The sequence below is a fragment of the Nicotiana sylvestris genome, chromosome 1 (genome assembly GCF_000393655.2).
Source record: "Nicotiana sylvestris chromosome 1, ASM39365v2, whole genome shotgun sequence".
NCBI classification, from domain to species: Eukaryota; Viridiplantae; Streptophyta; class Magnoliopsida; order Solanales; family Solanaceae; genus Nicotiana; species Nicotiana sylvestris.
In genome coordinates, this window is record NC_091057.1 from 131078307 (window position 1) to 131103428 (window position 25122).

At 35.8% G+C, this 25122-nt stretch overlaps 1 protein-coding gene across 1 annotated transcript; it reads left to right on the forward strand.

The window, feature by feature from the left end:
• Window positions 1-7432: 7432 nt before the first annotated feature.
• Window positions 7433-14827, forward strand: LOC104225765 (shaggy-related protein kinase NtK-1). Its single transcript, XM_009777628.2, has 13 exons — window positions 7433-7598; window positions 8286-8447; window positions 8576-8668; window positions 8902-8961; window positions 9085-9357; window positions 9711-9785; window positions 11026-11082; window positions 11178-11318; window positions 11426-11476; window positions 13131-13226; window positions 13319-13402; window positions 14254-14356; window positions 14443-14827. Exons 2-13 carry the CDS (start codon window positions 8334-8336, stop codon window positions 14523-14525), a joined length of 1230 nt encoding a protein of 409 aa, XP_009775930.1. The 5' UTR covers window positions 7433-7598; window positions 8286-8333; the 3' UTR covers window positions 14526-14827.
• The last annotated feature ends 10295 nt before the right edge of the window (window positions 14828-25122 follow it).

A 25122-nucleotide genomic window follows, 5' to 3' on the forward strand; every position in this document is an offset into this window, starting at 1 on the left:
CGAGGCTCGTTGAAGGACTCATTGGTGTGCCAATGGCTTTAGCATTGCTCATGCCGAATTTTGAATCAATTTCTTTGTGTATTTGGTCTGACATATAAGCGTTCCTTCTTTAGATTGTTGGATTTTAAGTCCAAGGAAGAATGTTAGTTCTACCATCATGCTCATTTCGAACTCAATTTGCATAAGATTTGAAAATTTCTTGCACATAATAGGATCAGTACTACCAAATATAATATCATCAACATAAATCTGAAAAATGAGATTACCTTCTGATGATCTTTTAATAAATAGATTTGTGTCTACTTTACCTCTTGTAAAACCATGATCAATAAGAAATGAACTGAGTCTTTCATACTATGCTCGTGGAGCTTGCTTCAGTCCATACAACGCTTTGGTTAGCTTATATATATGATAGGGAAACTTTGAATCTACAAACCCAGGAGGTTGTTTCACGTATACTTCCTCTTCAATGAAACCAATCAAGAAAGCACTTTTGACGTCCATTTGAAATAGCCTGAATCCCTTAAAAGATGCATATGCCAGAAGGATTCGTATAGACTCCAGTCGAGCTACTGGAGCAAATGTTTTGCCATAGTCGACTCCTTCATGTTGTGAATATCATTGAGCAACTTATCTGGCTTTGTTTCTTACAACCTTTCCATCCTTATTCAATTTATTTCTGAAAACCCACTTTGTTCCAATTACAGGAACATTTTCAAGTTTGGGTATCAGTTTCCATACTTGATTTTTGTCAAATTGATCTAACTCTTCCTCTATTTTCTTTGGCTTAATATGAGAGATTAGTGCTATGTTTGCTTTCTTTTTGAGATCTCTCCTGGTTTTCATTCCTTTGCTTGGATCCCCTATGATGAATTTTTGAGGATATTCAGGTTCACTTCTCCATTCACTTGGACGAACTGTATGAGTAGTTGACTCATTCAGATGCTCTGGTAGATTGTTACTGGTTTCATCAGTTGACTCTATCACAACATCAAACCCATCAGTCAACTCTTGAGATTCGCTTATCTCTTGAATTTCTTGAGCTTGATCTTCATCGCCTGAAGTAATTCCTTCATCACTTCTTGGATCGAATTTTCCAAGATTGCTCTTACCGTTATTGTGAATGAAACACTTACTTCCAAAGGAATGAAAATAACTAATATTAGGACGTCTACCTTTCCATAGTTCATAAGGAGTTTTCTTCAGAATGGGCCTTATGAGACATCGGTTGAGAATGTGACATGTTGTACTTACTCATTCTGCCTAGAAATAATTTTGGCAGTGAATGATCTAGTAACATTGTTCTTGCCATATCTTGTAGGGTTCTATTTTTCCTTTCAACGACTCCATTCTGTTGGGGTGATCTTGGTGCAGAGAAGCTATGAGTATATCCTTGATCATTATAGAAGTCTTCGAATGCTTTGCTTTCAAAATCTCCTCCATGATCACTCTGGATTGTTGTAATCAGATACCTCTTTTCTCTTTCAACCTTCTTACAGAAGATCTCAATTCTACGCTTCATCTTTATGAGATAAGAAAATCACCCACGTAAAACGTGAGTAATCATCAACAATAACAAAAGCATGTTATTTTCCTCCTATACTAGCAGTTCTAGTAGGCCCAAATAAATCCATGTGAAGTAGTTGCAAAGGTTTAGAAGTAGATACAATATCCTTATTTTTGAAAGAGTATCTAGTTTGTTTTCCAATTTGACAAGCGTCACAAATATGATTTCTAGAGAAATTCAGTTTGGGTAAACCAACAACTAACTCATGCTTAGACAATTTTTCTATCAAATGCATGCTTGCAAGACCAAATTTTCTATGCCATAACCAAGGATCATCAAATATAAATGTTAAACAGATATGACCATCTATATTTTCAAAACCATCAAGAATATAAACATTTCCATACCTTTTACCTGGGAGGATTATTTTACTTGTCTCACCCTCAATAATACAACCTGTTTTCTTAAAATTTACCTCATACCCTGAGTCGCATAGCTGACTTATACTTAGAAGATTGTAGTTAAGTCCATCAACGAGATAAACCTTAGTAATATCGCAGTTGTTATTGAAGGGAATTGTCTCAGTACCGATTATTTTTCCTTTTGAGTCATCGCCAAACTTAACGCTTCCTCCATCTATTTTTGTAACTTCCTTGAACAAGTTTTTTTATCACCGGTCATGTGACTGAAACACACACTGTCTAAGTACCATTTTACTTTGTGGCTTCTCTTGTGGTGTTCCTACAAAACATAGTGATTACTTTCTTTTAGGTACCCAAGCTTGCTTGGGTACTGGTTGGTTAGTACTGATAGATTCAGAATTATTTTTGGGTTTCCAAATCCGTCCTGAAATATTTGACTTATGAAAATGACAAAAAGAATATTTATGTCCACTTTTATTGCAGTAGTGACATGTAACTCCTGACCCATTTTTAGGTCTTTCATTAGTGTTAGTACTAGTGGACCCTGTTCTGGCTGGTCCTTCTCCAGTTGACTTGTAAGTCGCATGGTTTGACCTGATAGAACTATGACTGGTAGATTTGCGCATGCCATTTAGTTGCATTTGCAATTCCTCAAACTCTTCTTGACGTACTTCTTTTTCGATTTCACATACTTCATGTTTGAGCTTCCAGTTTTTACTTTTTTTATTGAGTTTCTTTAGTTCATTCATTATTTTTTGAGACTCTTTCAAAGTAAGATCAAGAATATCCTGCAACTCATTGCATCTTTCACAGTTATAAGACCTTACCTTGCTTGTTTCACCTTATGCCATGAAACAGTTCTCATTATTATCTTTGCATTCGTCGTCTGAAGTGTCTTTGTGTGTCCAGCATCCTGAAGATTTGTTCATATCTTTTTCTAGAATTGTCATGAAGCAAAGATTTGCTATCTCTTTGCGTTCTGAACTATCTTCATCACTCAAGCTTCCAAATGATTTGTTCTTGTTGAAACCTCTGGAGATTTTCCTTTTCAGATCTGGGCACTCAGCTTGAATGTGCCCAAATCTTCCACACTCATACAATTTTCCATCATTCTTATCTTGTTCGTTATATTGCCTAGATCGCCTAGGTGAAATCCTTCTTCTCCTCATATTCCTGAATTTTCTCATTAAACCATCCATGTTTCTTGATATCATAGTAGTCTCTTCTTGAAGAGCTTCAGGATCATCATCGATATCATTTTCAGCTATTTCAGTTATGACCTTGAATGCGACTGTTTTCTTCTTTTCTTCTTGGTTGGTTTTCTTAAGATGTGTCTTTCAAAAGCTATGAGTTCTTCTCGAAGTTCATCATAAGATAACTTATTCAGATCCTGAGATTCAAGTGTGACTACTTTGGTCTACCAAGTAGTTGGTAGGCTTCTAATAATCTTTCTAACTTGATCACCACTCGAATATGGTTTGCCGAAAGCTTTCAGATCGCTAATGATTTTACTGAATCTGGCAAATATCTATTCAATAGATTCTCCTTCTTTCATTTAAAAGAGTTCATAATCATGAACCAACATGTTGATATGTGTTTCATTTACTTTGCTGGTTCCTTCGTATGTAACTTTAAGCTTGTCCCACATCTCTTTGGCTATGTCACAACCGGAAATTTTCTCATACTCTTCACCACTTATAGCATTATAAGCAAGTTTCTCGCCTTATTGTTGACTTTTACAACCGCCATTTGCTCATCTGTATATAAATTTGTATCTTCAGGATCAACAAGTGGTTGAGCGGCAACCAACAGAGGATAGTTCCCCTTTTTGATAACTCTCGAGACTTTAACATCATACGCCTTTGAATATATTTCCATAAGCACTTTTGAGTGGGGGAAATATTGTCCATTGAAGTATGATGGCTTTATTTGCAAAGTTTCTTCTTGGAATAGTGCTCCTATGATAACTTGATTTGCCATGATCTTTTCTCACGAGTTGTTAAGCAAAAGAAAATGTGGGCCTTGCTCTGATACCAATTGAAAGTACAAGAGGGGGGGGGGTGAATTGTTTGTTTTTAAACTTAATTGCTATTAATTGACTAGTTTTTCAATTAGTCGACTAGATGTAATAACTTGATAATTGTAAGGACAGAATTTAAGATGCAGAAATTAAATGCAGGAATTAAAGACACTAGAATTTTTATACTGGTTCGGATTCAATGTGAATCCTAGTCCCGTCTCCTTGGATTGCAAGGGAGTTCTCTTTCAGTGAATGAGTTTCTTTGAGTACATAAAGAATGGTGTGATCTACACCGATAGCTCAGTTCCTAATCACTCGTTTCTTTTGATACAATGCCTCACCAGTGTTGTTCTCCTTTTCTTCTCTAACTTGTTACACAACAGGTCTAGTAGAGCTACAATGTTTGTTTGCAGTAGAACAAAGAGAGGGTATTTGGTTCGATCAAAGTATATGTGCTAAGGTACAGATAAAAGTTTAAATACTTTGAGAGAGGCTTGAATTATGGAGAGATTTGCCAACCCAAGTGATTTGATCCTTGGAAAGAGATTGATTCTTTCCAAGAATAAGGTTATTCCGCAACGACTGTAACTGATGAGAGGCTTTAAAAATTTTCCTTGTGCGCGATCCTGGAATCATGATTTTTCCAAATTTAGATACTTGATTGATTATGTGCAATATCTTCGATATACTTGATTAATTTGATTCCTTTAGTTTAACCTTAATTGATTCCGTCAGTATCAACGATTCCTTTAATCACGCATGCTTTCCTTAATTGCCTTTGATTGATTCCTTCAATCTTGTATGCCAATCCATGAGTTCGTTGATCTTTGCTGATTGATTTCTTCAATCTTGAATGCTATCCATGAGTTCTTATACAAAGAACAAATATATTATTGTTATCATTAAAATCAGATCCAACAAAAACCTAATCCAAAATCATGACGTGTATTCATCGTAAGTGAGTGTTCCATATTCTAACTTTTTCTAACACTTTTGGATCCCATTTATTAATTCTTTAATAATACGATATGTAATGCAAACGAAGTCGACACCCAAAAAATTGCTTGTCCCATATTAAGAGCCTGTTTGGATGGGCTTAAAAGCTGGTTTGCCCCTTTTAACTGATGGAGGTGTTTGACAACCAAAAAATAGCTTAAAAAAAGTTAAAATCTGCTTAAAAAAAGCCAAAACCAAGAAGTTGGGTAAACCCAACTTTTTCGAAATTGGCTTAAACGCCATATTGTTTTGACCAAAGATATTACTTTCTTGTCCATATAAGTTTTCGTAATACCCAAATTACCCTCAATCAAATAAAAATCTAAAACCTCGTATTTCTCTATCTTAATGCACTTTAGAAGACATCAGTCCACCTTCTTTCCTCTTCCTCTCCGTTTCATCTTCATTTTTCTGCATTTTTGGTAAGTACTGTTCATGCCAAAATCCACTCTAAATCTCAAAGTTAACTCAAAAAACAAAGAGAAAGCTTTGGAAAAGAAAGAGCAAGATATGTAAATTTTAAAAGAGATATGCAAAAAGAAGAAAAAAAACAGAACATAGCAAATCCTATGAACTTGACAACAACGTTGTCACTAGTTGCTGCTAGATTCTCTAAAGAATTTGAGTTATTTAGGTTTTGAGGTTGGCCATCAATCAAGCCTAAACCCGAATAAAAATTATCTAAAATAATCAATTAAATTAAAATATAAATTATTTTTTATTTGAATTAACTCATAATTAAGGCTATTTCTGTCTTTTAACAGAAAAAAATACTTGCTAACACTTGTTTACCAAACACTTCAACAACTTTTTTTAAGTTTCACCACTTTTGTCCAAACATGTAACTACTTATTTATAAAATAAGTTCCAGCACTTATAAAGTGCTTTTAAGCACTTAATTTAAAAGTCATTTTTTTAAGCCAATCCAAACGGACTCTAAGAAGGAGCTACTTTCTAAGAACAAAAAAGAAAAATGTCATTCACACGAAAAAGAAAAAATATAAAAGCTACGAGTTATTTAGGAAATCAATTTTACTTACAATATTTTGGATTAAAATAAATATTAAATAGTTGGCAATCATCTATATCATGGTCTTTTTTATTTTTAGTACAATTTACAATGTAAAAATATATGAGATGCCTACTCCTTAATTTTGTTTTTAGTTTTTTGGCTTTTTCTCTCCAGCATGAGGTGTGCCCCTATAACAACAGTGTTGTCCAAAGCTGCTGACAGTGGCGCCGAAATCATTGCGCCTTTCTTTTCTTTTGTTAAACACACTGAAAATTCTAAAAGTGTGCATTGAACGGTCAAGATACAAGTAATTTACAAAATATGTTTTAATTTTAATATTATATACGTAAAGTCTAATTTCTCTCTCTGTCCAAATCATGTGACAATTGTTTTGAAATTATATGCTCCTTCTTACATAAATTTTAAGATTAGAATTCATTTGATTACTTATATTCTAAAACTTAGTTTGATAATCAATCTAACTAACTTTTAGGCCACTAAAAAATCTCTAACATGATACTTATATATACATTAAGGGGTGGTTTGGTAGGGTGCATAAAAATAATGTTAAATAAGGTGCATCAATAATATTGGTATTAATTATGCTTGTATTAGTTATGCTAGTATTAATTATGCTAATATATTTCTTATCAATTGTTTGGTTTGATGTATTAAAGCATTGCACAATTTTTAAAAGAATTGCTTGTTTACAAAAATGCCCTCAAAATTAGTCTGTCACTCTAAATTTTTAAAAGAAATATATGTTGAGAAATATTTTAATATGAAAAAGTTTTAAAAAAAAATCTGATTTGTCTACCTATATTGTAATATGGAACTAAATATTTATTTATAAAAAAGGAAATATGCTAAGTATTTACTAGAGATATAATTTTATTTCTCACTATCTGAATTATTTTAAACTTGCATTAATATAATAACTACTAACATATTTTAATCAAGCATAAATTTTGAAGGATAATTTTGTCTTTAACTAAATTAATGCATGCATTAAAACCCATTGCATTGCTAATACCATGGTTTTCTAATTATGCATAAGATAATACCAAATATGATGTATAACTAATGCTAAAATATCTACCAAATAAGATATTATTAATACACAAAACTAATACATACATTATTTTATCTAATGCATCCTACCAAATACCCCTAATTGTGTAATTTTGTCAATGTCAAAATTTTTCGCAATCAATGACGAGTAATTATTTAAACTTGTTTTATTTATCTGTACTACATAAATTATAACATTAAAGTAATTGTACATTAAACCTTGTGCCTATAAAAATCATCAGGAAATTCGACCGACCAAAATGTATTTTATATTGCTTCTGCTTTGACTGTCACACTCTCCGCATTTACCAATCCAAAAAACTTGTGAACAAAAATGTAAGAAACTAAAAACAATTAAAAATTAAAAATTAAAAATAAATAAGAAAGAGTAAAAATAAAAACACATCTCTCTTTCTTTCTCTCTCTCAATCAATATCAGGTTTTTCTTTCTCTCTGTATTTTTTTTCTCTCTCATCTCATGGTGATGGTATCATCTCCGCCACAACTTTTATCGGAGAGCCGCCGGTGATCGGTGTCTTTCTCCATCTCCTCTACATTTTGATTCCTTTGGTAACCAGCTTTTTCTTATTCATATTTGTCTTTTTCTTGTTTCTGGAAAAAAGTTTAGCTCCGTTATTCTTCGCTGTAGATCCGTTTTCCAGCTTTCGGTTTAAATTCCTATGGATCGGGTTATTTATGGATCTGCTTAGATCTTTTGTAAATTTTGATAATTCGTTATTGTTGGTTTTTTAATTATTAAAAACCGGCTGTTGCCTAGTTTGTTTATTGATTTTTACCCATTTTGAAACTGTCTTTTGGATTTGATATTGTTTTATCTTGTTTAATTTTTTCCCTTCTCTGCTATCTGTATTTTTCTATTTCTGCCATACCTAAAAAATATTCGCGCTGTTGCTAGTTTTTTTTCCCCGATTTTTCTCTTGTACGGAAAAGGTAAATTTGACTTCATTATTTCTAAAATCTATGCTATTTTTCCCTAGGTGGATGTTTAGGAATTTTGGTTTTCGTTTTTTTTGGGAGAAATATTTGTTGGACTTTGGCCTGGTGTAATTTCCAATCGGAGCTATTTCTGCTCTAGTATTTGTTATTGTACTGTGACATTGATATTGATCATATGTTTGAACTGTTTGATTGGAGGTTTTGCCAAAAAAGTATCTACTTTAATATGATTTGTGATAAAGCGAAATCCTTTGTAGGATATGTGTTTAATGTTCTCGTTTTTTATGCCATGTTGCTCAGGTGAATGACCTTTTGAGGTGATAAATAGCGAGCAAGCTTTTCTTGGAAATGGCTTCTGTGGGCTTAGCACCTACGTCGGGTTTGAGAGAATCTAGTGGCCATAATGCTGGGGTAGATAGATTGCCTGAGGAGATGAATGACATGAGAATCAGGGATGATAAGGTCTGCATACTAAAGAGCATAGACTTTTTTGGTTTTTGTTGTTTTTATTATTAGATCCTTTCTATTTTGTGGTGATTTCGTTCTCCTTTTCAAACTTTATTCACCAGATTTAAATTGTTTGTTTGTAGGAAATGGAAGCAGCAATTGTCGATGGTAATGGGACTGAGACGGGCCACATAATCGTGACAACTATTGGTGGTAGAAATGGCCAGGCAAAACAGGTAATATGCCATGTCTCTCACTTTGATGTTTGGTTCTGTTGGTTGTTGAGAAATTTGGTGGTTCCGGCTTTCATCTTCTTGAATTGATGATTAGGGGGAGACAACTGAATTGATTAGGGTAGACACATGCTCCTATTACAGGTCAAATTGTAAACTGCATAATATAAAGTGGTCTGTACGGAGTAGTTGCTTTTCTTATTCGTGTTCTTTTCTGTGGTGGGAAATGATTGCAGACTATTAGTTATATGGCTGAACGTGTTGTTGGACAAGGATCATTTGGAGTAGTGTTTCAGGTATTATTTTATTTTCTTCATTACACGGGTCATCATTCATGTATGCCTATCAATATACTCTTCCTACACCCATGCGGAGCTATAATGTGCACAATTATGTGATTCTCTGATTTGGTTACTCAGGCAAAATGCTTAGAGACTGGTGAAACAGTTGCCATAAAGAAGGTTCTTCAAGACAAGAGATATAAGAACAGGGAGTTGCAGACCATGCGTCTTCTTGACCACCCTAATGTTGTCTCTCTGAAACACTGCTTCTTTTCGACAACTGACAAGGATGAACTATATCTTAACTTGGTACTTGAGTATGTCCCTGAAACTGTTCACCGTGTTATCAAACACTACAATAAGCTGAACCAAAGGATGCCATTGATACTTGTGAAGCTTTATACATATCAGGTAGTGTACTCTTTTTTTGTGAGTTGTCATTTATATAGCTCCTCCTTGTGAGGAACGCCGAATATGAGATCTCTGCAAATTCCGTTGTACAAGAGATTGTTTTTCCTTTTGTTTTATATAAAAGGACATGTTCGGGAAGAGAGTATTGCTAAATTGCTCCAATATTTTTCTAGTCTTATGCTTGTTTTGAGGGATGGGCTAAAACTTGGAAAAGTTCATCCAACCGCGGTATTTTTAATGAGCAACTAGTTTCACACGTTACCTTGTTAATGCACTTGATAGCTAATGATTTTCTTGAGGGTGTTGTATTTTGTAATATGACTGAATTATGAGATGCCGTTTCCGTGTGGCAGATTTTCAGGGCGCTGTCTTACATACACCGCACTATTGGAGTGTGCCACAGGGACATCAAACCTCAGAATCTTTTGGTATACTCATCTATCCTATTCTCTTTTCTGCTTATTTCCCTTTAGCTTTTGATTAAAATTGTTGTTGCCAGTAACCCTTTGTTTGCAATTCCTTTATAATATTTATTATTGTGAATATCTAACCCAAGGGTATGGCCTAGTGGTCGATGAAGTGGGCTAGAACCATGAGGTCTCAGGTTCAATTCCCAGTGGAGACAAAAAATACTAGGTGATTTCTTCCCATCTATCCAAGCCTTGGTGAATAAAGTTACTTGGATACCTGTTGCTGGTAGGAGGTAACAGGTATCCGATAGAATTAATTGAGGTACATGCAAGCTGGCCTGAACGCTATAGTTATAAAAAAAAAGTTAATGTGAATATCTACTCCAAATGTACGGGGAAAACAAATAACAAGGATATGTGAAAGTTTGTTGATGATTTGGTTTGTGGAGAGGAATAATGCAATTTGGTTGATTATTACTTCTAAAAGAGGAGGAGGATTATTTCAATTTCTTATGGATTCTCTTACAAAGATAGTAATATGTTAGATGAGACTAATAGTAACATAGTTGGCGCACTTGTGACAATTCCAAAAGAAAAGTTTTTGGTGCACTTGTTATGGGCTTATCTAGACAGGCAATTTATTCTGCTTTGCTTACATATAACAACAACAACAAGTGGAATCCCACAAGTAGGATCTGGGGAGGGTAATGTGTACGCAGACCTTACCCCTACCCTGAGGAGGCAGAGAGGCTGTTTCCGAAAGACCTTACCCTTAAAATAATTTGAATCAGCTTGCTAGCTATTGCCTTATCCTACCTGTGGGCTCCTGAAGGGATTGCAATCTAAAAGAAGACTCAAAAGAAGCAATCAAAGACAAAGTACTTGATGCGACTATAACAGGAGAACATATATTTTTGCACTTTTAATTGTCACAGAATGATGCAAATTTTCTTCAGAATTTGAAAGGAAAGGTTTTATTTATTTTGCTTGGCCTAATTACCTTTCTCTCAAAAAAAGTTTGATCTCCCTGACCTATTGTTTCTTATGACCAACAACATCCCAGTGTATTCCCACAAGTGGAGTCGGGGAAGGTAGGATGTACGCAGCCTTAGCCTTACCCTGGAAGGGCAGAGACCTATTGTTTCTTATGACCATTGAACATATATCAAATACTATTAAGAATTATTTGTGCTGCCCCTTCCCATATCGCGCTTCTCTCTGGATACTAAGCAGCCATGGTCTGTATTCTTTTTGGCAGGTGAACCCACATACCCACCAGGTCAAGTTATGCGATTTTGGGAGTGCTAAAGTTCTGGTGTGTTTCCATTTTTGCTTGTCTCTCGTCCATCCTAACATTGAGTCTATATGGTGTGTATTCTGATTGTAGATTTCACTCTAATTTTTTGGCAGGTTAAAGGAGAACCAAATATTTCTTACATCTGCTCTAGGTATTACAGAGCACCTGAGCTCATATTTGGTGCAACAGAGTACACTACTGCTATTGACATCTGGTCTGCTGGCTGTGTCCTAGCTGAGCTACTTCTTGGTCAGGTAGGTTGTTACTTTCTCCTATTATTAGCCTATTATGACCATGTTCTGTATTCATTGTTTTACATGGACAGTTCTCTCATCTCATTCTTCTCTTTCTCCCATTTCAGCCTCTGTTTCCCGGTGAAAGTGGAGTTGACCAGCTTGTTGAGATCATTAAGGTAATCTCCTTATTATTTGATTTCCTTGTCTGCAGTCCCTTTCACTTTCTTTCCATGAGCTTTCTGCTTTTTTTGTGATGAAGTTTTCAGTCATTGTTATTATTTTTTCGATGAAGTAAAATTATATCATTAAAGAGCATCAGGAAGATGCTAATCAAAAGAGTTACAAAATAGTGTTAGATCCAGTACATGAGTGTCTAAACTAGGACCAAGCAGCTAACAAAATCCAAAAAGTTGACACTACTTACAGGGGTAAGAGTTCCAGCTGAACAAATTAACTAAGCACTTAGCTTTCAAATAGTGAACTGCAGTCGAAATCCCATCAACACACCTGTCATTCCTTCCATTCTAAACACACCCAAAAAATTGCTGCAGGAATCATTCTCCAGTTATTAGTATTTTCTTGATAACCGAGAAATCCCCGAGGGCCAGTAGGGAATGGTTAAAAACGCCATAGATAATGGCCCTGGCCCTCTATCCTTAAATATTAGGCTTTTGTTTGCGGCAGTGTTCAAACCCGTGATGTGCGCCTAACCCGCACATCACATGCTTTGTTCTTACCACTGACTAGACCAAAACTATGGGGGCGTGATGTGTTCATTTATTTTCTTTTTTCTTTTTGGGTTTTCTTTTTGTTTATTGCATCCAATCACACTTTTTATAGGCCTTCTTCCTGCCTCTCTGTTACGGCATTGTCAACTACTTGTCTCGCAATGTTGTGCGGCAACCTTTGTGTGATTTCTAGTGCCAAACTATTGCCTTCCGCAACAGTTTTTTGCAAATGCATTTTATCAGGGAGATAGTAGCTTTTTATGGGGGCTGATTTAGTACATCCCTATCAATTTAATCATTTGAGGGGAATTCCTTAGCAATTAGAATTTCCTTAAGATGTAATAAGGGAATTTAAAAAAAAAAAGAAATTAACAGAAAAGGGACTTAAGTCAATATACATACAGATTAACCTGTTTTTCTTGCTTCCTAGCTGTTTGTTCCACGGTTTGATATTAAGGTGAAGATCACCTCTTTCGAACTGCCAGTCAACCAAGCTTAAGGTTATGATTCTTATGATTTGTGGATCGAGTAGCCCTGAGGATGGTGGGATGGGCTTTTTGGACCAATTATAGTGTAGATGAGGCCACCCACCAAAAAGTTGGAAGTCTGGTTCTGAAATTGGAGATTCTGACCTGAATAGTTTGTAAATGCATCTGGTTCTAGAAATATAAGATTTTGACCTGAATAGTCTTTACCTGCCAATGATTTTGGCCTCTACTAGGGGGTGTTCTTGAAATTTAGGTTCTTATTCTGTGCTAATTTCAGTTTGTCAAATAGACATAGTTTCTAGATTGTAATTCAAGGACGGAGCTTTTTCTGGATGTTGAGGAATAGAGCTGTGGCGTACATGTAATCTGTTATTCTGCTTGATGTAACCGTTTCAGATTTGGAATTGCTGTAACTAAAGAGGAAGTGCAATAGAAATATCTTTTAGTGATAAGGCAGCTTTCTTTGTTATTAACATATCAATTGTTGTCTTTTATAAATATGGTTAAGAAGATACACAACCTTTTGTATAGCCGTGTTATTTAATTTGTCCTCATTTTTGGCCTGATGTTGATATTTCCTTTGCCCAAACTATATCTCCCATTATATTTTGCAGGTTTTGGGCACTCCTACAAGAGAAGAAATTAAATGTATGAATCCCAACTACAATGAGTTTAAGTTTCCTCAAATTAAAGCTCATCCATGGCACAAGGTACTTGAAATACAACTTATCATATCCAGCCCCTTCATAGGACTGTCAAGTATACATAAGGCAACAAGTCATTTCTAATGTTTGATTTTCAGATATTTCATAAGCGCATGCCTCCAGAAGCTGTTGATCTTGTCTCAAGATTGCTGCAGTACTCTCCTAACTTGCGTTGTGCTGCTGTAAGTATGCCAAATTTGTTTATTTGAGCTAATCTCTTATGCCTCTGTGTACTCACTGATTATACATGGGTCATCTTTCTGTATCTCTGTTGCAGTGTTGAGCATATTGTATATTCTAGACATCTTATAAATGATTAAACATGAACAATTTTTTTTGCTGACAGCCATGCCATTCTCCCTTCTCTTGTCTTAATGCCTTCATATAATTTCTTGAAGAGTACCAATCACAATAAAAAAATAAAAAAGAAATTCTTGAAGAGCAATGTTATGGTTATTCAAAGCATAAATTTTTTGAGACTTCAGGTTACAAAATACCACCATCCGATGAGTAGATGCAGTGCATGCATTGTTTGAAAGGATGTGATCATGGATCCTTCCATTGTTGGGACGGCAGTATTTTGTTGATGTGCTGTTGTGGCTTGGTTTATTACTTAAATATTTGATATTTCGCCAACAGAATATTAGTATAAGATGTAGGTGTTTTGGATTTTGAAACTGTGTACTTTTAGCATCATGTGCACTGTTTCTTCCTTGTCCATACTTGTTTGTTTAAATGGTATGTATAGAATAACTGGCTTTGCTTAGTTCTCTCAATGAAACTTTATACGTTGTTGAAGCTATGGATTTCATGGTCCAAGGATGGCTATACTGAGTTTTTGTTCTGTTATTGATCTTTCAATTTAGTCTCATACTGTTAAAATGATATGCATAGCTTGGTTCTGGAGTTTGTTCATTGTACAAGCATATATTTCTTTGCTTCTTTTGGTGATCATGTTGTAGTTTATTTTGCAATTTTACAAGAATTCATGTCTTGTTCCAAGTTGTGATAGGTGTATAAATTTTCAATGCAGTTGGATGCCTTGACTCACCACTTTTTTGATGAGCTTCGTGATCCCAATACACGCCTGCCTAATGGACGTTTCCTTCCTCCCTTATTTAACTTTAAGGCTCACGGTATGTTGTTGATAAGACTTTTATCAGATTGACTTCATTTCGATAGTTGAAATTGAATTATTGAAACTGGGTTTTCTTGTCGCCAGAGTTGAAGAACGTGCATGCAGAGACATTATTGAAGTTGGTTCCAGAGCACGCCAGAAAACAGTGCCCGTCCCTTGGGTTATGAGTTCCTTCCGAATGATAGAAATAATTTAAGTGTACCCTTTGAAGCTGTGTTTCCTCTGTATCAATTTGTTTTTTCTTTCGCTTATCCCTCATGTATCTGTTGTCCCTTTGTATTATTATTATTATTATTATTATTGTTATTATCTTGTTTTGTAAAAGCAGATGTAGGGAATTGATCTTTAGCAAATACCCGATCTTCAACCTGTGTTCCTTTTACCCTGTTCCTGTATGTCCTACGCTTGTAACATTATGTGGTTAAGAATTAACAGTTTTAAGCGAACTTTATTATTACGGGATTTCAAACTGATGGTAGTGTGACGGTTGATATGGCCGTTTCTCTCGCTTGTGATATTGGCATATGTCGGCTCCTGAGATACTTGGTATTTTAACATTTGACTGACATTTGGTTTTGTTGTCCTCAGTGAGACATTATTCAACATAACCTGCTGACATGATTGTCCGATGAAATAGAATTTAGCTTTTATACATTGACAGTGTAAGACTTTTATATTGTGTATTTTAATCAGTCAAAGCATGTTACAGGTCACAAAATAAGTTACTACGGTCAGTTCCATATTTTTGTATGTCATTTAATTTGATCTTGTAAAAACAATTGTGCACTATTAATCAATAGGAGTTAAACTCTATCATCGACTAACTGCTGTAAAGCGGCGGAAGTACTGAGGTGCTTTTTTGTTCTCAATGGGTCAAGTGATTACTTGAAGCCTTTGTAAGATTTCAGAAAATCGTGGAGCAGTCGAACCGACCCAAGATTGGTGACAATTTGTGTTAGTATGTTGTAAAATGGTGGTAAGTTGTCACGTCCTTAGTCTTGAGCTAAGCGCATGTGCGGCACTTGCTCACGATCTTGCGATGCCAAGTCAGCTTTACTACACTAAAGATCACTAAGGAATGTTAGAACACAAGAGAATTATCAAAGGAAGCTTTTGTATTAGAGAGAACTTGATTGTTTTGCTTGGTAAATTATAAATGAATGACCCCCTTTATATTCTAGTTTCCTAGGGGTTAGTGTATAAATATTAATTGTTACACAAGTCCTTATTATTTACAAAATAAAGGCTTTCGCTAGAATTCTCTACAAGACTAGAAGATTCCGAGGAGTTTCCTAGCAAATCCATTGGGTTCTAGGGTCTTCCTAATGAAACCTCTATATTTTTCTTGAACCTTCCTACAAGTGCATAAATATCTAGAGCTTTCCCAAGGAAATTCTCCATAGTTCTAGAATATTCCACCAAGATCTAGTCCCTAACTTATGTAACTCTTCCATATGGCAAAAATATATGCCAAATGACACCTACGTGGCATGATGATGTGGCGGGTCATGACACTCTCCCCCACCCAATTTTGTGCCGCCCTCGGCACAAAGCATTGGCACGTACGCACGCACCTCGCCTTGGCGTCGCTGGAAATCTTTGTCCATTAGCCGTGATGCCATATGAAGCGGTTCGCCTTCCATGTTACAAGGTACTGGTCACCTTTCTTTTTGCCTCGTTTGTATTTTGGACGGCTAGCAATGATGGCCTCGATCCTCCGCCCATCGGATGCCGCTCCTTGCTCTTGGCCTGAATCTTCTCATGACTCAACCAAGTCTAGTAGCTTCTCAAGCATCAAGTCCATACTTCCACTCCCTATTTGGTTGCCCTCTGTGGTCCTAGCCTTGCTAGCAAACTTGACCCCTCTGCTTGGTGCATCGTCTGAGTCCGATAGCATGCCATCACTTTGTAACTCACCATCCTCTTCAACTATGTCCGTCCAACTTTTCTTGCTGCCACCATGCTCCATTTGCATGACGCCAAGATAGGTTATGGAATCCCCTACTTTCGGCTTAGATTCCAAGTGCATCCCTCCAATGCAGGCGATTCCTCCTATGTTACCTTTATGTGCTTGAGCAAAGTTCCTGATCATTGCTGCAAGCTTCCCCAACTTTGGGCATTCACTTGCCCAATGTGATCCTTCACAGAAGCAGCACCCTCCCTTAGGCACGTACTCGCTACCGTTTTTTAGTCCCTTGCCGTTTCTCTTGGACCCTAGTCCGTTATGGGATGACCCCTTGCCATTACCCTTGTATACCTCGGCTATGCATTTCCCGTTGTCCTTGTCATGATCTCCCTCATCCTTCTTGGCATTGCCTTCTTTGGATTTGGCAGGCTCCATCTTGAAGTCAAAAAGTGACTCGGCTACCCATATGGCCTTGTTCAGGTTGGCTACTTGATGTCTTCTTAACTCTTGCTTTGCCCAATTTTGCAACCCATCCATGAAGTAGAAAAGGAATCTTCCTCGGACAAAGACATGATTTGCAGCATTAAGGTAGTGAACTCGTGCACATACTCCCGAATTGTGGCCTATTTCTGAGTTCCCTTAGCTTCCGCCTAACCTCATACACCACATTCATCAGGTAGCTTCTTCAACTCCTTCTTGAATTGCTCTCATGTCTCAATCTTGCATAGCCCTTTTTTCTATGTTGGCACACTTCCGACGCCACCCCAGCACGACAACCTCGGTCAAATACATTGAGGCATTGCGTACCTTAACAACGTCGTTATCCTCCCTGACTATGTCAAAGTACTTGTCCATCCTCCAAAGTAAGTCTGCCGGTTTCCATGCGTCCCATGCACCGCCATACTGCTTTCGCTTAGGAACCTTCATGTTGGTCCCTTCTGCAAGTACCAAGCCTTTGGTAATTTTGACCATGGTTCTCTACAAAACTTCCTTATAGAAATCTCTTGTATTCTTTCAAACATTCCTTAGTCATAACCTTTGCTCTGTTACCACGTTGTCACGTCCTTAGTCTAGAACTAAGTGCATGTGCGGCACTTGGCACTTGCTCACGATCTTGCACAACACGCTCACGATCTTGCGATGCCAAGTCAGCCTTACTACACTAAAGATCGCTAAGGAATGTTAGACCACAAGAGAATTGCCAAAGGAAGCTTTTTGTATTAGAGAGAACTTGGTTGTTTTGCTTGGTAAATCACAAATGATGACCCCCTATATATACTAGTCTCCTAGGGGCTAGTATGTAAATATTAATTGTTACACAAGTCCTAAATATTTACAAGATAAAGGTTTCTCTAGAATTCTCTACAAGACTAGAAGATTCCAAGGAGTTTCCTAGAAAATTCATAGGGTTCTAGGGTCTTCCTAATGAAACCTCTATATTTTTCTAGAACCTTCATACAAGTGCATAAATATCTAGAGCTTTCCCAGGAAATTCTCCATAGTTCTAGAATATTCCACCAAGATCTAGTCCCTAACTTATGCAACCCTTCCATACGACAAAAATATATGCCAAGTGACGGCTACGTGGTATGATGATGTGGCGGGTGTTGCATCCAAACACACACGCAAGAATACACGGTCGTCAAGTAATAAAGTGACTAAAAGTCGGATGTCGAACCCACGCTGACTTGTGATTAACTATTAACTAAATTAGACTATCCTAATTATCTAAATAAGAATTAAACCTAGAAATATTTGATTTTAAACTAATTAAAATAGAGAAAAAAATAATGAAGTTTGAACAAAGGAAGAGCAACTTTTTATGTTATAAATGTGATGAAAACGATCTAGGGTTATGGGCTATCTAACATTCCTATTGTATTCTTCAATTAAATTGACTAGCTAATTTATCAAGTTTATCGATTGACAGGGTTAATATTGCTCATAAGAATCTGTCGAGTTCTTACTCGCCTATTCAAGCTAACCTAACGTCTATATGTCTATGGAATTAGAACTAACACGAACACATTTATAATTCATGCAAATCATCCAAACAAGGCAATTAGGTATATGTCTATCCTAACCGCGAATCCGTTCCCCAAAGCCCAGGTTCAAGAACTTGCTCAACTCAATCCTATATGCAATGTAGAATTCCCACTTTAGAGTTCAACTCTAGATTCGTAGATCGTATTCAATTGGTGATCAAGAAATCAAATAATTAAGCACATGATTGAATAAATAAACCAATATGATAACCTAAGAAATCAAAATCAATATTAGAATAACAATAGCCATGAAAGAACTAGAATCCTAGAACGTGAAGTTTAGCTCCACATAGACATGGTAGACAAACAACAAATCATACAAAGAAACATAAAAATTACTAAGTTTGGTGGAAGAAAAGATGAAACCCGGCCTCCAAGGCGGCTCCTTGCTCTCTCTAGGTCGAATTCCCTTCAAAAGGATGTTAGATCACCTAAAAGGGGCGTTTTTAGCCTATATATTACGTACAAAAGTCGTGGGACAAAGTTTTCCTTTTCCTATCCAACTTAGCTTCAGGTATTGATGCTAGGGTGGATGCTTCGCATCCACCTCAGCTTCCAATTCTCAACTTCGCATGCTAGGGTGGATGCGAACCCTTTGTTCCTCCATCTCTGTTGTGCCCAGGTGCGGATGCTATAGTCCGACTTCACTGCTAAGAGTGCACCAACTAGCCTTCTTTCCAAGGTTGGATGCGACGCATCCACCCCCTTCTCCTATATTTGGAGCATCTTTTCTTCATATTTTTGCACTCCAAACATCCTCAATCATCACACACAACTTAATTAGCCATAAAACCAATAATTAACACATGTTGGAAATTTTAAAGACCAAATAGCACCAGAAAGAGGTTAAAACATGAGTGAAGTAGTATTAAAACATATAAAAATATGCCCAACATCACCACCCCACACTTAAACCTTTGTTCATCCTTGAACAAACCATTTCTATAGTAGACGAAACAAAATTAAGCTCTTATCTTTCAAAGCACACAACACCTATGACCATGGTTGATAGCAACAATTAAGCTCTAGCATATGCATTCAACACACACTTCCCTTTAACTTATAACATATTTCAAAAATATTCAAAACAAAAGCATCATGCTCTTAACAATCCTAGCCTCAAAATACGACTCAATGTCACAATACACTCATGACATGAACACCCAACACCATAGAGAAGTCTAATAACTAACCATCCCTCGTGAAACCATATGCCCTCACAACAAAATCAAGGAGAATAAGAAGATTCCACACACTCTAATCAAATACTCAAATATATTTTAAGGACTCATATATCAAAGAAACGTCGCTCACTCTCACAAAGAACTCACATGCATGCACTTGGTACCATACGCTTGCCCATAATGTAAATCTCTACTAATGTAAGCTCGCTCGATCTAAAATCAATTAGGATTTTTCATGGTTGTAATGTGGGCTAAGGGACGAGTAGGATATATTTTAGGAATAATGACTCACCCTCCTAAGCACTTTAACACATCACATGATAACTTATGCGCAAATCCTTCAATACACTTTAATTTTTCAACTAAAATCACTCCCAACAAGGTTCCCTTTTTCTTTAAGCACTACTTTAAATTATATCCCACTAGCAAGAACAAGATGTCAATTTACTCTCTTATTTTTTTTCTAGATTTTTCTTTGTTTCAACACTTCTACACTTCTCACTAGTGGTGTATTTTTTTTTTATAATACAAGTGCGCCTTCCCTCCTTTCATTGGTTCCACTCTAAAGGCACCCGACACTTAGTCCTTCCTTACTTCTTTTAGCGTTCATTTTACAATTAAAGTACCTTAAGATGTAAAAGGATCAAAATAATGTCAATTAAGAATAAAAAGGATATATGCTTGTAATGTGGGTGCCAAATAAATGTCTATAGGCTCAAAAGGGTTAACTAGGGATAGATTTTATTTGTGATAAGCAATAAAGCTAAAAAAGATCAAAAAAAGCCTAAAATCAATTTTCAAACCGAGCATCACCTAAAATTTCGCTTTAACTCACATACCGGGCAAGTTCTAGACACAATTACAATACATAGACTACACAAAAACCTTACCACACATGGCATATGACTATTGATATCAAATTTTCCCCTCATGTATTTTAAATTTTTTGCATAATACTTTTAAAATATTATACATGCATTTACAAATATGCACAAGTATTTTACAATTTTCTCTACAATTTTTAAAGGCCCTAAATCCATCTATTTTTGTATTTTTTATTACATAAACGTTCAAAACTATCCCCCATATTATTATATGATGGTTTAATCATCTAAATTCATCATTTATGTTCATATGAGTGTTCAAATATTTTAATTATATTTTTATAATTACATTTGCATGTTTAAGACGATAATTGCATATTTTATTAATATATCCCCTACATATGCATAACTACATAATTTATTCAGAAAATGATTTTTCATATTTTATAATATTGAATAATTATTTTAGATCACCTTCATGCTTGAAAATTATTTTTATCATTTAATTAACTATTTTTAAAATTATTTTATTTAGTAAAATGGGCATTTAAATAATATACCCTAAATTATACCCAAAATCGGACCCCCCAATCCAATTTATTTAACCCAAGCCCAATTCAAATCAGACCCAATCCAATTAAACCTAACCCGACCCAGACCCCCTTCTAATCCTGACCGTTGATCTCTGAGATCAACGACCCTTATTCTTTCTTACCATATTAATCCCAAACGACCCCCTAATCCCCTTCATTCTCTCAAAACCCAATGTCATCGTCTCCTCAAATCTCCCAACTCTCTCTCAACCTAACCCTAACCTTAGTGGTCGTCACCTGCGTAAACCTCCCTCCTATGGTGCTTCTATGTCTTCTCCGACCACCCCTGGCCTCTTACGCTCCATGGCTCTTCGACTTCATGAGTCCTTGAGAAGATCTCAAGGAACTCCAACTGGTTCCGGTTTGAAACTTTGTTTACCGACCTGTCTCAAGCCATTTTTCGTTCGTAAGTAAGGATCTCTCCTTGTTTTATTACGCATCTATGGGTTCTTGACCTATTCTATTCACTTATGCTATTTTTCTAAAAACCCTAGTTCGATACTGTTAGTTCTTCTCAGATCTTTATAGATCTGAGGTGATTCGAATGTTATTAAGTGTTTTCCTTCAAAAAAATCTCTTGTTTTAATTGATTATTTCGATTTTTAATCACCCTTTCTAAACTAGGGCTCATCTCAAACTTTTCTTCAACGATTTTTCTAAGTTCTTAGTGTTTAGTTAATTGTTTCTTCATCATCTTAACTGATTTTCGCATGAATGTTCAAACCCTAGTTGTTTTTGTGCGATATACTAGTTTCTTCGATATTGTTTAAATACTTTGTTATTTTTGTGATACCAGTCGTATTAGTTTACTCCGTTTTTGGTCTTAAATGTTTTCCTTGTTAAAATCCAGTATTTCTTTGGGATTTTACCCTAATTAATCTCTATTTATAGTTGGAACCTGTTTTTCTTGCTGAATTCTGTATTTCTGTGAAGCTTTACTTATTTAATTTCTATTTATGGAATCTGAGTACTTCTTTCCCAAAAATCAGTATTCTTTTGATGGTTTTACTGATTATTTCCTATTATTTTGCCCTGTTAAAATCTGTGTGCACAGATCTTATTTGTTCCCTTATTTGTGACTTTAATTGATCACACTTGCCTTAATAAGTTATCCGCATGGTTTTGGGATTCTTACTGATTTCTATTTGGTTGATTTGGATTCCTTACCCTAATTAACCCCCTTTTGCTGTGACCGTTAAGTGATTACCCCTAATTAAGGGGTCTATTCCGGACTCCCTTACACGAATTGATTCTTTTATTATTTGATTGCCCCTAATTGACTGACTTCTGATTTTCTTTACCTTATTTGCTCTACTCCCTAAGTGCTATATATACACTCTTTTTTTTACCTCTAAAAAACACGGACAAAGTTTAACAATACACACACATACTAAAACTTTCTCTCATATCTCTTTCTGCTACTTGTGCTCATTGCTCGTCTAGCCTGCTGAAAGCCAAGGCTAGACTGTGGAACTCTAACTGCTTTACTTTCTGCACTTTGCTTCCTTAACTGGTATGTTCTTATTTCAATATCATTTTGAAATTCAAATCTATGCGCTCCATAGTTGTTAAATCCATGCTTATTTCCACACTAGTTTAACTGATTATATACTTAGTTGTTCTTCCTGTTTACTGCTTTGATCAGTATGCTTAAGTTTTACCCCCCTCTTGTTCAGTGTTTTAATCAGCATGTCTAGGTTTCAATCTTATTGTTTGCTATTTTAGCCAGCATGTTTACTTGAGCTTTTGTCTGTTTCCTTCAACTAGCATGCTCATTTTAAATGGTTCAGGCTCCTAATTAATCTGATTAACCACAATTGGTATGACTAATTCTGTGTGGTAGACCCTTGTCCTCAATATGGATATTCCTGCATTCTGTCTCTATACTCTAATGTCTATTATCATTTTAGCTTTAAGTATGATTTCCTTGTTAATACTCTGAATTAGTAGTTTGTATTCTAATGCTATGAATTTGGTCACTGGTTGTCAATCAATCCCTGCTTGTTCTGTGTACTTGTTGATCAATATATTTCCCCTCTTATCCATGTTCATGTGTTTCTAATTTAAGCTCCCCATGTTCCCAACCCCCCTGATCCCTGTTTGTAAACTTGTTTGTCTTCACTTAGAATTAAGTAATAAATTGCTTTGAATCTGGGAACTCTAAGTTTTGTAATTATGTGGTTGTTTGTTGAATCTTTGTTCTTCTCAGAATTGCTTCCAAAACTGTTTTCACTCTTAACATTTTCTTAAAACTGTTTCCATTCCTGAAATATCTTTTCACTCTTAATTTTTTTTTTCCTTTATACTGTTTTTACTAAGTTCTTCCAACTATGTCAAGTACTCTCACTTCTACTCTTAGATTATTTAAGTTCTGCCCCTCCAGTGTGTGTACTGCCTATGAATCCATGAGATTCCTCCGAACTCTGGCACAATGGGGCTGGCCCTTCCACACCGTACATAACTACTTCTCTATTTATAAGGATCTTGGTATGAGTATTGCCCGGGGTCCTTGAGTTCCTTGGGAACTTTTACGCACCAGGATACCTCATTGGATACTATGGACTATTACATCTTGGACAGTTTTGAAGGCCTGGTACTTCCAGGTTCCCTTTGGGCCTATTTCAGGCTCCCTATAGCATAACTTATATTTATTACGTAATTTATTCACTTATGGTCTATAATGATAATCTTTGTAAACAAATATTGGGGAAATTAGTAAAAAGGGGGGGATTCTTACATGATTTTTGTGGGGAACCGGGTAGAAATCATGCCTTTAGGTCTATATTATGTTTACCTATATTAGAAATCATACTTTAGGTTTATACTCTGTTTACCTGTATTAGAAACCATGCTTTTAGGATCACTTGGCATAATGGACAACATGTTATAGGTGCACTACCTCATTTGTTACGAAATTCTGTTTCTGCATAATCATGATCATCTAGAAATCCTGTTATTAAGTTACCACTATAATTCTGCCTAATAAAAATGTCCATTCTTTCTGTACATTAGAGATCCTACTTTAGGATTGTATTTGCTTTTAAACAACGTCTACATTGCCTAAATCAATAACTATCTTGTCTATACAAAATGCTTTAAAACAATCCCAACACTTAGATGTCATAGAGATAAGTGTGTATAAACCAGTTCTGTAATGTAATATTCAGCACCTAGACCAGCATGCCTATAGGACTTAATAAGTTCAAATTGTTTTAAACTGATTCACAGAATTATGATTGCATTTAGAAAACATGTTTATAGGGTATTACAGATCCACGCCTAGGCAAGCTTATAGGCAATCAAGGTCTAATAAAAACTGTGAAACTATGCTTTGCTTATTTGTGACTGCACAAATTCAACAGGTTCTAAAATAAGTAGGCAAACTGATTAGGTTTCTATCGCTTCGGCTTAACACAATGCTACATATTCTCTGCATATCCGGGTTTTGACATTAATGGGGGGTAATAACTCATTTTTTTTTGGAAATTGGGTATTTGAAGAGTCGCCACCTAACGGATTATGGTGCATCAGGGAACCTAGAGCGATTAACTCTTGAATTGGTTTGCATTACTAGAGATTTAGGGTAATGGCTCGCAATAACCTCGAGGGGAAGGTGTTAGGCACCCCTCTCGGTCCACAACGGTGGGTCCCAGCCAAACTTATACTTGTGAACTAGTTCATTAACAAAATTGAAGATAAAGCACATTGTACATTATATGACTCAAATAGTAAGACAAAGGATTTGAGCAAGTTGTGTATGTAAGCACGTGATTTTTGCTTCACGGACAGTCACTCCAAAAGAAATAGTAACAAAGGACCTCGCTGTACAATTTTCAATTTTCCGTAACGTGTGCTGCTAGTCATGTGTGGGTCTGTCCATTTTGTCCATTTTTTACATTATTAAACAAAGTACAAAATGTGTATGATCTGGTAATTAGACCATAATTCATTCAGTAAAAGAAAAATTCACAAAAATATTCTAGGGTGCGATTTAACCTATTTAAATATTTTGATAATTATGTTTGTTTGAATTTCATTTTATTTTTAGTTTTAAGATTAGAAAAAAAGAAGAAAAGAAAAAAAGAAAAATAAAGGGAGAAAAGAATGAAGAAAACGGTTTGGGCCAAGGAAATAAACCAAAAATAGGCCCAAACCAATTCGATCAGGTCCAGTCCAAAACCGGCTACCCAGGCATCTCCTGAAACGACGTCG